General features: G+C 43.5%; 1 protein-coding gene across 5 annotated transcripts in view; it reads right to left on the bottom strand.

Moving 5' to 3' along the window:
- The window catches only part of MAP4K3 (mitogen-activated protein kinase kinase kinase kinase 3), a 181,095-nt gene extending 178,955 nt beyond the window's left edge, over positions 1 to 2,140 (bottom strand). For 2 of the 5 annotated variants that reach the window (XM_078056218.1, XM_078056216.1), the window contains exon 1: positions 1,700 to 2,139. In XM_078056218.1, the coding sequence (XP_077912344.1) occupies positions 1,700 to 1,795 (96 nt within the window). In that variant the 5' untranslated portion in view covers positions 1,796 to 2,139. Of the gene's footprint in view, positions 1 to 1,699 lie in introns of all 5 variants that reach the window. The other 3 variants (XM_078056219.1, XM_078056217.1, XR_013441660.1) reach the window with 2 other exon arrangements.
- Between the last annotated feature and the right edge of the window lie 11,904 nt (positions 2,141 to 14,044).

Consider the following 14,044-nt stretch of genomic DNA (forward strand, 5'->3'; position numbering starts at 1 on the left):
TACAGCAATGGCTGCCTAACTGTTCTTTCCCCTCCAATCTACACTGCAGTACAGGTAGATCTTTTAAATCTAATTTTACTCCTCTACATAAAACCCTACAATGGCTCCCCATTGTCCTAAAGAAAAACCTGTCCTCCTCAAAGACCTAAAAGGCCTGTATGATCCAGGGCCATTCTCTTTCTCTGGCTGCTCAAGCCACTGAGGTCTTTCAAATCCTTACCCCTGTTCTTTGGGGCCTCACAGCCTTCACAGATTATGCTCCCTCTATCTGGCATAATCTTCTCTCCCCACTGCCTCTGACTCCCAAAAGGAGATCAGGTCCTCCTGTTACATGCTCTCATAACCCTAATCCTAATCCTCTTTTCTCCTGGGCAGCACAAAATAAAATTGCAATAAAATAACCTAAGTGGTTGTTTAGTGTTCCTCTTGCACTCCCAAAAATATAAACTCCAAGTAAGACTTAGGAATATGTCTACCTTTTTTCCTGCTACAACCCAAGTGCTTAGATGTCCAGTACCTTATACTAATAGGTGTACACAAAACACCCGTGTTATCTTATGGGAAAACCTGAGGAGACAAATGATGACAGACAGCAAATCATCCACAAAACAAGACTAATGCAGAATCCTGGCTGCACTGTGAGTCACCATCCGTGTTACACTCAAGTAAAAGCAAAAACCTACTGCTTAAACATGGGCAAAAAGTTTAGTTAGAACGAAACTTTCCAAAGTAAAATTAAGTTTCTCTGTGCATCCTCAGATGTTATGTGAAACAGGAGGAGTTCCACTTCAGTCACCAGTAAGAAGATACACAACTAAATCAAGACTGCTGCCACATTTGGCACTATCCGCTTCTTGGCAGTCTCTGCGAGGCCAAGAGTCGAGCTGGCCAGGGAAGAGTGATTTATCTCCCACATTTAGAAGGGGTCCCTCTACAACAGGAATGCTGTACTACTAATGGACTTTGAATTCTAACCTCATCAAACCAGTACCTTTACTGAGTATTCTCAATTCACTTAAAAAAAAAAAAAAAAGGCTGAATTTTATGTGTCACTGACAAAAGCAAGTTTAATGAGGCATCATAGTCCAATTCGATTAGGAGAAAACAAAGTTGCCTTTTCCTCCAAAACAGGAAAAAAAAAATTACACTAACTAGATTTCTTTTCCAAACGAAAGTCATTATTCGGAAAATTAAAAGAAGATGGTACGCGGATGCTGAGAGGCGAAAGGTTGGGGGGCTGTGGGTGGAGGCTGCCCAGTGTAGTACCTACCGCCGGGCCCGGTGGGCAGCAGTGCCAAACCTACAGCGGGCCGTCCCAGGTCCGTCTGACGGACACAGGTTTGACATACGCCAAACCCCCGCCGTCTGGTTCGTCGCACTGACCCTGCCCAATGCAACAAACAGCCAGACCCTCTCCGCGCGTCCAGCCCTTCCCGGGCACCGCGCGTGCAAGGGGCGCGCTCAGGTAAGGGCTCCGAGGTCTCGGGGTTACCCGTTTGGCCCTTTGTTCGTTCCAAGGCAGCGGAGCCCCGGGCGCCCGCTCCTCCTCCTCCTCCTCCCCCACAGCTCCCGGGCGCCCGCGTCTCCCGCGGAGGGGCAGCGCGGACGCGGGCGCCCAGACGGCGGCGGCGCCCCCCGCCCTCCCCGCGGCGGGTCCCGACCCCCGCGGCCTCGGCGGCGCGCGGCCCCTCGCCCTCACCTTGTAGACGTCGCCGTAGGTGCCGCTGCCGATGCGCTGAATCAGCTCGAAGTCCTCCTGCGGATTCCGGCGGGACAGATCGAAGCCGGGGTTCATGGCGGGCCCCGGGTGCCCCCCGCCTCCCTCCCGGGCAGGGGAGGGGGGGCGCTCAGGGGGCCACACGGAGAGTGGGAGCCGCGGCCGGCCCCCTGCTCCCCCGGCGGTCACAATCACCCGGCTCCACGCTGCGGCCGCCGCCGCCGCCGCTCCTCTCACGCCGCCGCCGCCGCCGCCGCCCGGGCTAACCGTCCCCGCCCCCGCAGCCCGCCGGCCGCCGCCGCGCCGAACCCGGGTCACACCCACAAGGAGAGGAGAACGCTCGCAGCCCCTCGCTCGGGGTGCAACTCCAACATGGCTTCCGCCTTCGCCGCTCCTCCCCCTCCCCTTACTCCGGCTCCTCCACCCTCCTCCCCCTTTTCCCGGCTCCGGCCCGACTGCGCAGCCGCGATCCCGGAGGGAGCGCTCTTCGGCCCCGCGCGCGTGCGGCCCCGTGCGCGCTCCGGCTCTGCGCGCCTGCCGGGCGTGGGCGGGCGGTCCCGCAGCACCGGACCCCGAACTCGCGCCGCGTTCCCGGGCCGCCGACCCGCGCTTGACAGCGGCCAAGCCTTGCTGGGAAGGCGTGACTGCCCCGGGGGCCAGAGGGGGGGGGGTCCAGGGGGTCTGGGGGTGAGGGGAGAAGGTAGCTCGTATTCGCTTCTGATTCCCCGAACGGCAAAGTTTGACGTTGCTGTATCACGTCCCAACCCTAAGCAGGTAGTATAGTTTTAATTTGCAAGACAGCCAGTGGCCCCAACTTATTTTTAGAAGCACCTACACATAGGACACAGCCGAGTACCAGAGACTTTTCTGGGACTGCGGGGAAGGGGTGGCCCTGAGGAAAGCCCCTGAGAAAAGTGAGCCGTGCTAGCTTTGATACCGGACACTCGTGGCCCTTGGAGCTGGCCTGCCGGGGTGCAAAAGAGGGCAGGCCTGGAGGGCTACCAGGAGGCGTGTGGAGTGGGTAGGGCGTGGGAAGCTCTGGGGGGAAAAACGCTGAGCAGCGCCCACTAGCCCGAGTGGAGGGCGTGGGAAGCAGGCAGAGTCTAGAACTGAAGCAGTGATTGACCTCCAGAGACGCGGGAATATCAAAGACCCGGGCGGGGACAGTGCAAGCTGTGGAGCAACCTTGCAAAGGAGAGGTGGTGGAGGGTGGAGCGTGAACAAGATCCATCCTGCACCTGAGACGCAAACACATGATGTGGCGGAAGCTCTTTAGTTTACCTACCCAAAGCCCCACCCTGCGTGAGACCCAGATTGTGAGCATTACGTCCAATCTATGTGGACACCAGCTCAACTGTTAATACCTGTCCAAGAAAGCATGTGGAGGGTTAATTTTCTGTTCTCAATAAACTGCCCACTAGGCATTTCCAAAAGCTTTAATCAAGTAGGTGATGTCCACTTGGACGATAGCACCTTGAGTTTTGCTTCAGAAATGCCTTCCTAATATCCACAGGCACCACACCTTCTGACCACTAGTGCTCCCTAATGCCTGGTGGATCCTGAGAAACTAGGTCTTATCAAACTTAAGGATAAAATAAGTATAATCAAATAATAGTCAAGCTACTTATAGTTAACTGCTTTATACATTTTTATCTTTTCAATCCTTTTGCCTACAGAAAGATTGCATATTTATTAAGTTCTCAAAGAAGTTGTTTTTCTGAGTATCTATTGACTAGAAGATGTTGGAAAATGACCATCTCTTCACCTATACAAGTAGCCTCCCAATTGTCTAATTTTTAATTAAAGCATCAGTAATATGTGCATATCACGTAAATTACTGCCATGTGAGTGCTTATCACTGGATTTCTTCTAGGTAGATCTCACCTTAAGGCTCTGGTATCTTGAGAATTAAACTCCTGAATATAAATGTTATTCCATTCCTGCTTTTGCCTGTTTAGGGCACTTACTGGGGACCCAGACTGCAGGCCTTACTTGCCCACATTTGGAGAATTGTTTGGCCTCTTTAAACCAAACATGAGAATAATTAGTCCAGGATTCAGATAGCAGACCTAATAAACTATCCCAAATAGGAATTAGTTCTGCTCTTTCTCTGCCTTTTTAATTCTGGAAAGCCAAATTCTCAGCACTGTTTTGTTTGCTAGGATTATCATCTGTGCAGATAACTTTACATTTGCATCACTAATAGACTTCTTTCAAAGGGAAAAGACATTTCAGTAGGGCTCAAATGGTCTTTAAGGTTTTCTTTGTTCGATTTTGGCAGGACCAAGCTATTCCTTTTGAAAAAGGATTGATTTTCATGTAAGGGCCTGATTTGCCATATGGGTTACAGCATAAATAAAAGGGCTTTTGCAATTAACTGCTCACAAAGAATAAAATATTTTGTTCTTTGTAATATATACATGCAGATGCCAAATCCGATGTCTTTGTTTCTCCTCTTCCAATGCTCCTCAACTTTGCTAGAAGTAACACTAATGATCACACTTCTTTGAATCCGAGAAATAGCTTCCCTCTTCTATGATTAGAAGCATCCTTAGAAGTCATCTAATCTTTTCAGTTCAAGAACTGCTTCTACAGCATCTCTCCTGAATTTATTGCTACTTGAATACCTTCAGGAAAAGGTATTTTCTTCCAAAAGCACTGCTTCCAAAAGCAACCCACCGCATTATGAGATAGTGCTAGTGAGTGATCGTAATAACAATAATAAAAACAATAGTAATATCTAACATCACCAAGTGCCTACAAGGTGCCAGGAACTGAGCCAAGTACTTTCCATGTGTTACCTCATTTAATTCTCATAACTTGATGACATAGGTATTATTATCATAATTTTTTGAAGTACAGGCAGATTAAGCTGGCTCAAAGTAAAAGAAAGCTGAAATTTGAACAGAGGTAAGACACAAAGGCCAGATACTTCTTTTTTTAAGATTTTTTAATTTATTTATTAGAGAGAGCGAGCGAGAGAGCACAAGGGGGGAGGGGCAGAGGGAGATGCAGGGAGCCTGCTGCAGAGCTCAGTCCCAGGACCCTGAGATCATGACCTGAGCCCAAGCCATCCGCTTAACTGACTGAGCCACCCAGGTGCCCCAGAAGGCCAGACTCTTAACCCCTAATCTATACTCTGCTTTATAGTATACTTTTTAAATTTTCTCTGGGTGGCTCAGTCGGTTAAGCATCTGCCTCCAGCTCAGGTCACGATCCCAGGGTCCTGGGATCCAGCGCCACATTGGGCTCCCTGCTCAGTGGGGAGTCTGCTTCTCCTCTGCCCCTCCTCCCTGCTTGTGTGCTCTCTTTCCCTCTCTATCTCAAATAAATAAATAAAATCTTTTAAAAAAATAAAATTTCTCTTATGCTAAGCCAAAATCTGCCTCCTTGCCACGCATTTAGAGTCAACGATTGTTAGATTCTAACGGTATAGAATACAGAGAAGAAAACCACAGTGTCTGCCATCAGGGAGTTTACAGTCTCACAAAACTGTGAGAAGCACAGAAAAGGGGCAGGAAAGCAGACAGGAAGATACAGGGAGGATGCTAAAGCTAAATCTTAAAGAATGTGTTGGAATTAGCCAGACAAATGAAGGGGAGGTTGTGTACTCCAGGCTGGCCACGTAGCCCTAGCCCTTTAAAGCACTCACCCATGTAAGCATCACACTGTAGGGAGCAGGTAAAGGCTAAGATGGACAGTATATCCAGACCACCCTTCTCTTAGCCCATTCTTCATGGGTCTGTGGCTTAGGGTTTCTTTAGTCTCTGTACCAGCTCTCAGTTTTAGCCTCAGGACTTCTTGTCTAACCACCCATTGGATCCACTTCTTTGGCTTACTGACTTCATAATCACCACTCACATTTCAGTATGCCAACAGCTCTGGGAAAGGAATACTGAGCAAGCCTTAGCTCAAAAAAGACCCTACACCCAGGCCATCCACCAGAGGAAGAGAATCAGACCCAGACATATGTGAAACAATGACAGAGAGTTCCAGGATGTTACACAGCCTAGCCTAGCACAGCTCTGAGCCCAGGCTACATGGATTCATATCTCGTCTCTCTGTCCCCTACTGAACGACCTTAGGAAGTTATTTCAAAATGGGGCTCTTATGGAGTCAAAACTAAAATACGTGTTAAGGGGTGCCTGGGTAGCTCAGGTGGTTAAGCATCCAACTCTTGGTTTCAGCTCAGGTCATGATCTCATGGGTTGTGGGATCAAGCCCTTTTGTCAGGCTCTGCCCTCAGCAGGAAGTCGGCTTGAGAATCTCTCCCTCTGCCCCTCCCCCTCTCCTGTTCTCTTTCCCTCTCTCTCAAATAAATAAATCTTTAAAAATAAATAAATAAAATACATGTTAAAGTCAGCAGCGCCTAGACCACAACAAGCCCACAAAGTATTAATTACTATTATTTTGAGTATATTTTAGATTTTTTTTTAACTTATTTTGGTGTAACTATTTTTTTAGTGTTATATTGGTTTTAGGTGTACAATATAGTGATTCAACCATTCCATACATCGCTCGATGCTCATCACAAGTATACTCCTTACCCCATCACCTATTTAACCCAATCTCCCACCCCCCTATTTTAGAATGTTTTAAAGGGTGACAGTCATGGGGATGGGAATAGAGATATTATTTAGGAAACAAATGCAATAACATATATAAGAGAACCTGATTTAAGGCCAGGGATGCTGAGGACAGAGAAAAGAGAAAGAACACAAAGATCATTAGAAGGTGGAATTGAAGGTTTGGTGGGGTGAGGAAGAAGGCAAACAATGGGCAACATATAGGCTTAGACAACAGGAAGGTCCCAAGAGGGTGATAGCATTTGCCATAGTAAGAAGTGTTAGGGTTATTTGGGGGAAGGTCTTAGCGTTGGGTCAAAGTAAATGATTCTGTTTCATATCTGTTAAGGTTGAGATGCTCAACTAGAAATGTAAAATTAGTGACAAAAAATAGAGTTGAAACTTAGAAAAGATGTCAGGGCTAATTTTTAAATTTTGAGGGTCATAATTTAGGAATATTTATTATCTATTATGTGCCAAACACTATATTAGGTTCTAACAGTGCAACAGGGCATGGTCCCTGAATTCAAGTTGGGCTACAGACAAATTCTCAGATAATTCCCTTACAAGGAGATGAGTACTGAGGTGCAGGAAAGTAGAGCCAGAGGAGATACTAGGTGCTGCTTAGGCTAATAACTTGGCTCTTTTTCAAGCCAATATATATATATTTTAAAATTTTTTAAAGATGTTTTATTTATTTATTTGAGAGAGAGAGAGCAAGAGTGAGAGAGAGCATGAGCAGGGGAGAGGGAGAAGCAGGCTCCCAGCCAAGGAGGGAGCCCGATTCGGGACTCGATCCCAGGATTCTGGGATCACAACCCAAGCCGAAGGCAGACACCCAACCGACTGAGCCACCCAGGCGCCCCAAGCCAATATATATTTTTAAATTTTCTTTTAATATATATTTTTTAATCGTGTATTCAACATTTATTTACAGGTAAGGTGGAGCTCTGCATGGGGAGTAGGTGGAGATGGATGTCCTCAGGTGTCAGCTTTCAGCTTTCCACACTGATATTATGTGCAATTCAGTTCTGCTCCCAGACTTGCATATGTCCCAGCACAGTATTTCTCAATGGAGGTTTTATTAGCATTTTGGGTAGGACAATTCTTCCTTGTGTGGGACTGTCCTCTGTTTCAACACTGCTCCCAGCCACACTGACATCAACCACAAAAATAGCCACACATATTTCCAAATGTCTAGGGTTGGGCTGGGGTGGGGGATGGGAGTGACTGCATTGAGAATGTTTGCCTATCATGTCCTTGAGAGAACTGTCACCCACACCAAACTATTTATCATAGTAGTCCTTTCTATCTCATATAGAATATTCCCTGAGACAAGTTCTGATATGTAAAATATCATCCCTCTTATTTCCAATGCTTGGCACCCGAGTGGGGGTTCACGGCCCTCTGTAGATGTGCAACCAAGAATCCACCTGCTCTTTTTCACATAGTTTCTGGGGTCACATAGGAGGGGACCAAATTCAGTCTTCGCAGGTTATGGAAGTCTTCACAGAGGAAGGATCCTCTAGGCTGAGACTTAAAAAACAAGTAGAGAATTAGCCAAGCAAGAAGGTATACTCCAGACAAAGGGTACAGTGGTTACATTCAAAGAAACGGAAGTAGTTCCGTTTAAGGAGAATAACAGATGAGGCTAGTGTGGTAAGCAGGGACCAGTCCATTAAGGGGCATGTAAATTGTATTAAATAATTTGTATTTCTTCTTGAGAACAAAAGGGTGCTATTGGTAGATTTTCAGCACAGAAGTAGCATGATCTCATTTGTTCCTTAGAAATGCTCCACCAGCTGCAGATGGAGAATGAATTGGAGTCAGGTGGCAGGACTGGAGATGAGTTGGGAGAATAGTTCGGAGGCCATTGTAGCAGTCCAGGTAGGAGAAAATGATGGTCTGAGTTAACATATGGCCTCAGCATCAACATTCAGTCATGTATTTGAATTGTGGGTTGAGATGAATTTTCATAGGGAAAATAAATGGAATAGGCAGAAAATGGGTTCCTAGAAACCCCCCAGCATTTAGACCATGAACAAAGGCAGAGAATCTAGCGAAGGAGACTAGGAAGGTGGGATCCAATATGATATGTGGAGATGGAATGGTATGGGAGCCACAGGAGTGCACTACTTAGGACTCCCTTCAAGGAAGCATGTGCTGTAAGGAGTGTGAATCACTGACAGCCTCTAGCCTCCATGCCTTTGGGATCCATCACAGCATTCATGCAGAGGTCTCAGTCTCCCCAGAAGCTTCCAACCAATGACTGAGCACAGCCAGCCATTCCTGCCCAATGCAATTTGCTCTAATGGGCAATCTTTGCTCTGGGGCACCCCACTGGCATCCCTGAGCTAGTCTCAGAGCTTCCCTGCAAACTGAGGCTCTTCCTACCCAGTCCTTCTTCCTTCTTGCTCTCCTTTCACAAGTATTAAGTCAAGCATTGCCGTCTGAGAGTCTTCCTTCCTACTCTTTCCCCCTTTCCTCTTTATCCTTCACAGGTGCATCTTGCACTTCGAATTCGATTTTGCCATCTGCTGAACTAGTACAATTGATATCAATGCAGCAAAGGAGGGAATTTTAAGAGAGTGATCAAGCTGTGTTAAATGCCAGAGAGAGACTAAGGAGGAGGGAGACAGAAAATTTCATCAGATCTGTCATTATGGAGGTCAGTGCTAATCTAACCATTGAAGTTCATAGTCCCTCTTCTGCTATTGTGTCTCCTCTTAGTTATATTCTCCCAGATCCTCTTCAACATCTCATTCAGACTATGAACTCATTTAATTTGTTAATATCTTTTTAAACTCTGGCACTAAGAAGTGAGTTCAGTATTCCAAATGCAGCCTGGTCAATGTTGACTATAGGGAGATTATAGCTACCTGTTATTTGAATACTCTATTATAGCCTAAACTTTGATTCAGTTTTTTTATAGCCACAAAAAACTCAGGGCCACTGTACTGCTCAACATCAGGGAATGCCATTCAGATTATATAATTCTCAAGTCCAACCTGGCCCCTGGGTCCTGATTTTAAAGATCTCCAAAAACCCATATTTGCTCCCCTCTGAATCAGATCATCAGAGGTGCTCGTGAACCCTCATTGTCATAAAATGCCAGAGAAAGAAACCTGGTCTCATGCATCCTACTGTAAAGTTCCTGCCTTGCCAACAGTTTATCAGACCAGATATCATCTTCTCATCACCAAGCCATATATAACAACACCATGAACAAAACAGGGCACAGAGTACCTCTACCCAATATTGCTTCCAGGTGAGATCTTGCAAAGACAAACAAGTCAGACAAAAGCCTAGAACCTTGTTTAGATAGACGAGAACTTCCAATCTTCTTGAGAAGCCAGGATTTCAAAGGGGTGCTCTTTGGCTAGCACTGTAGGTAACTGATATCTTTTTAGACTTAGCTAATCCTGGAGGGCTGCAGGCTGTGTGAAAAATAGACAACAAAGTATCAAAGGATTACAAGGACGTACAGGTGGAATACAGGCTGGGTAAGAGACTAAGAGATGCTGAGATAATCTTATTGATGAAACACCTGATTATATTCATCTTTTATCACATGATACATTAGAGCGTAGTGTTTGCCTGGTTCCCTTTTATATAATATCTAGGCTACAGTTCCCCTTAGATATCCCCAGTTAAACGGTGTTGCCTGTACCTTCATTCCCAAATACAGTGAGGCCACTGTTGGACCAGATCTAGTTGGTCCAGAACAAATGTGGTTACATACACTCTGTTTCCAGAGTAGATTACTGCCCAGAGTATTATCCTGCTGGTCTTTTTAAAAAGAAGCTTTATTCAATATATGTTAAGAAAGAAAAAAAGAAGAAGAAGAATGTAGCAGGAGGGGAAGAATGAAGGGGGGGAAATCGGAGGGGGAGAAGAACAATGAGAGACGATGGACTCTGAAAAACAAACTGGGGGTTCTAGAGGGGAGGGGGTTGGGAGGATGGGTTAGCCTGGTGATGGGTATTGAGGAGGGCACGTTCTGCATGGAGCACTGGGTGTTATGCACAAACAATGAATCATGGAACACTATATCTAAAACTAATGATGTAATGTATGGGGATTAACATAACAATAAAAAAAAATTAAATAAAAAAAAAATAAAAAAAAAAAAACAATAAAGATCATGAGACAGTAAAAAAAAAAAAAAAAAAAAAAAAAAAAAGAAGCTTTATTCTAGTTACTCTTACTCCCTTAGGAGGACTCCAACCCCTACCCCCAACAAAACCTGTAGTAAAGCAATCTGCTTAAAGATCTGAAAGTTCATCACTTTGGGGAAAAAAAAAATCCTCTAATTTGGTTTAACCTGGACTGAAGGTTTGTTTTCTTGATCAAAACAAACAAAAAATAGAAATAAAATCTCTGTTAAATAATTCAAATAACATGCCAGGAGTTTTCTATTATTCCTTACTCCCTGCTCATAGTTCAAGGTGATGTATAGATAACCCAAATCTCAAACTGACCCAGATCACTGCTCCAGGGGATGGATCCATTTGCTGGGTCTGGGCTCATAGCAAACCCCATTTGGATCAAGGTATGTCTCTTCTCAGCATTAGAGTCAAAACTTCTGCCTGGAATCTGATCATCTGGATTGTTTAAAGATACTTTAAAATATATATATGTATTTAAATCAGGACTCATCTGGTAGTATGAAGTTTCCCAGCTAACAATCTGATACCATCAGAATAGTTTAAACATGAGTTGATGGAATAACAAAAAGAAGGAAACTCATGAACATTTCCCTGCTGCTTTATGTTTTATTTACACATGGTTAAGCCACTATATGAAATGTGTGAATAGACTTTTTCAAGCGTAAATGTGGCACCGCATACAGGCAGTCTTTTTCTGTGTTAACCTCAAAACAGTTATCTGGGCACCAATATCTGAAAATATTTATATAAACTTTTCTTTATTTTTTAAATTTAAGTTCAATTAATTAACATAGAATTTACTATTAGTTTCAGAGGTAGACTTCAGTGATTCATTGTCTAATATGATCCACCCAGTCCTTATTACATCTCGTGCCCTCCTTAATGTCCATCACCCAGTTATCTCATCCCCCTACCCCCCCATATGAACTTTAAATGCCAAAAAGTATAACATTCTTAAGTTGCTGATGCCAATATTTAGGGTTTACCTCTCACTTAGGGAGAGCACTCTCCAGTCATTCCAAATAAATCCAAAACACCATGTCTGCAAATCTGAATGCGGTCTGTTTTCTGCTATGTGGTGCAAGTCTTTTAATTAGGCTCTCTGGCCCCATTCTCTTCCGCTTCTTATAATACTACACCTGGGCAATAAACATGTCTCTTAAAATGCCAACAGTAGAAATATGGAAGTCCTGAGGGAAAGCTAAATTTGGAATGAATGTGAGTTCACTTTGAAGCATGTTGGGTTTGAGGAGATGGAAGGGCCTTAAGGAGGGGACATCACAAGGACAGTCACAGATTTAGGAAGTGCAAAAGGGAATTACATCATGATGTGTAAATGAGTCATAGAAATAGAGATGGTAGAATCATGGGATCTCCAAGAGAAAAGGCTGAGAGTGTAGAGCAGTGGTGAGCAACCTGTTTTTCTTTCTTCCTCTTCCTTTTTTTTTTTTTAAAGACCATTTAGGGGCACCTGGGTGGCTCAGTGGGTTAAGCATTGGACTCTTGATTTTGGCTCAGGTCATGATCTCGGGGTCATGAGATCAAGCCCTGCAACGGGCCTGCTTGAGATTCTCTCTCTCTCCCTCTGCACACCCCTTCTAAAAAAAAAAAAGAAAGAAAGAAAGAATAACTTAAAAGAAGGAGAAAATGTTTATGAACCTTATTTTTAAAACATTCAAAATGAAAATAGTGTTACTGACTTCAATAACAAGAACTTATGTTCTGGGGTGATTATTAAGATATGAATATCTGTTCTTCTCTCAGGCAGTGTTTTCTAGCCTGTCCTAGCTTGCTATATTTATGATGTGGAGTTTAAGGTAAGGGGACTGTAGACAGGAGTGGAGAAGAGAGAAGAGAAGGGGGCTAAGTTAGCCAGAAAGGAGCTAAGTCAACCTTTAAAGTGTTAGAAGAAAGGGAGAAGGGAGATGACCAAAAGCCCAATAAACTGGGTTCTAGAGAAAGAGTTTGGAAGTTATATGTGAGACTAGAGGAAATAGAATGGAACTCAAGGGGGGCTCTGTAACCATAAATGGGGTCCTCTGATGTTCTTTGAGAGGAATAAATGTAAATAAAGGTCGGAATACCTTTTTAAAATTACTGTGATCCTGAGCAGAATCTGAGGTGTGTGGGAACCTCAGAACTTATTAGGGTTGCAAGAAGAATGCGAATGAGAAATTTGGCAATGGTTCTGAACTGCTAAAATGTTATCTGCTCATCCTAAGAAGTCATGACACAGAAACAGCTCTCAAATCTTTTATAACTTAATTTACATTGCTTTTTAGAGCTTCTGTATGTTTTCACATTTGTATCTTATGTTACCTTTGGAATGATTCCTTAAATTATTATCATCCATAATTTACAGATGGGGAAATTGAAGCTTAGAGAAGTGAAAGCCAGAAACAGATCAGAATTAATGATTAGTTCCAGTCAATTGAACATCTACTGAGCCTTGCTTACTGAGATTCAGGTTGTGCTATATATTGGGGACATAAAAATGATGAAAATGTGCATGCCATCCTCAGCCATTATACCATTCTTTCTTTACTCTTTCCAGTTCTCTCAGAGAGGATTGATATCTCCTCTAAGCCTGGGCCAGGCTGGTTCATAACAAGATCCAACTCGGAGCATCACTGACACAAACAGCAAGTTTACAGGAAGAATCGATTCCAGGGCACTCTGACAGTTTCATGCATGTGATGTAGTAATCAGAATTGCAAGACAAGGAAGAGATGGGAACTCTTATACGCTATTGAGTGGAGATTAAATTGGTACAATTACATTGGAAGGCAATTTGGCAAAATCTACGAAAACAAAAGATGTCCTTATCTTACAATCTAACAATTCCACTTCGCTATATATATCCAAGAAACTCTCCCTTAAATGCATAAGGATACATGTAAATGATTATTCAGTGAAGCATCATGTATAACAGGAAAATAATTGGAAACAACCTAAATGTTCATCAACCTGAGAGTGGTTAAGTAAATTGTTGTATGATCACACAGCAGAATACTATATAGTTAAAATACATGAACTAGAACTGGAGCTATAATATGCATCAATCTAAAAAAAATAGACTAGTGAACATAAGAACGTAGAAGAGATACATAAAGCATGCTATCGTTTATATTAACTTTAGACCCATGAAACAATAGTACATATTTCTATGTGTGATAAACATTTTAAAATATTCACAGTAATAGTAACTCCTAAATTCAGGATAGTTGTTACCTCTGCTGAAGAAGAAGGATAATGACAAGAGTATGCAGAATACTTTAGCCAAATATGGCAAATATGGCAAAAAGTAAATATTTGACAAAATCTGGTTGGAAAGGCGAGTTCATATTATTTTCTATACCCTGTATGCTTGAAATATTTCATTTAAAAGTGTATAGGGGCCTTCAACCCTGGAATTCTGGGATTTTTTTTTCTTTGTGCAGAAATTTCTTTTTTTTTCTTTTTCTCATGTTGAAATTCCATCCATTTTTTGATATTTAATTCAAGTCTCACTACCTTATTGAGAATTTCTGTGACAATCTTGTCAGTCTATACTATGCTTTATAAAGTTCTATAGGTCTATAAAATTCTCTTGT

This window comes from Halichoerus grypus, chromosome 10 (assembly GCF_964656455.1).
Source record: "Halichoerus grypus chromosome 10, mHalGry1.hap1.1, whole genome shotgun sequence".
Taxonomy (NCBI): Eukaryota; Metazoa; Chordata; class Mammalia; order Carnivora; family Phocidae; genus Halichoerus; species Halichoerus grypus.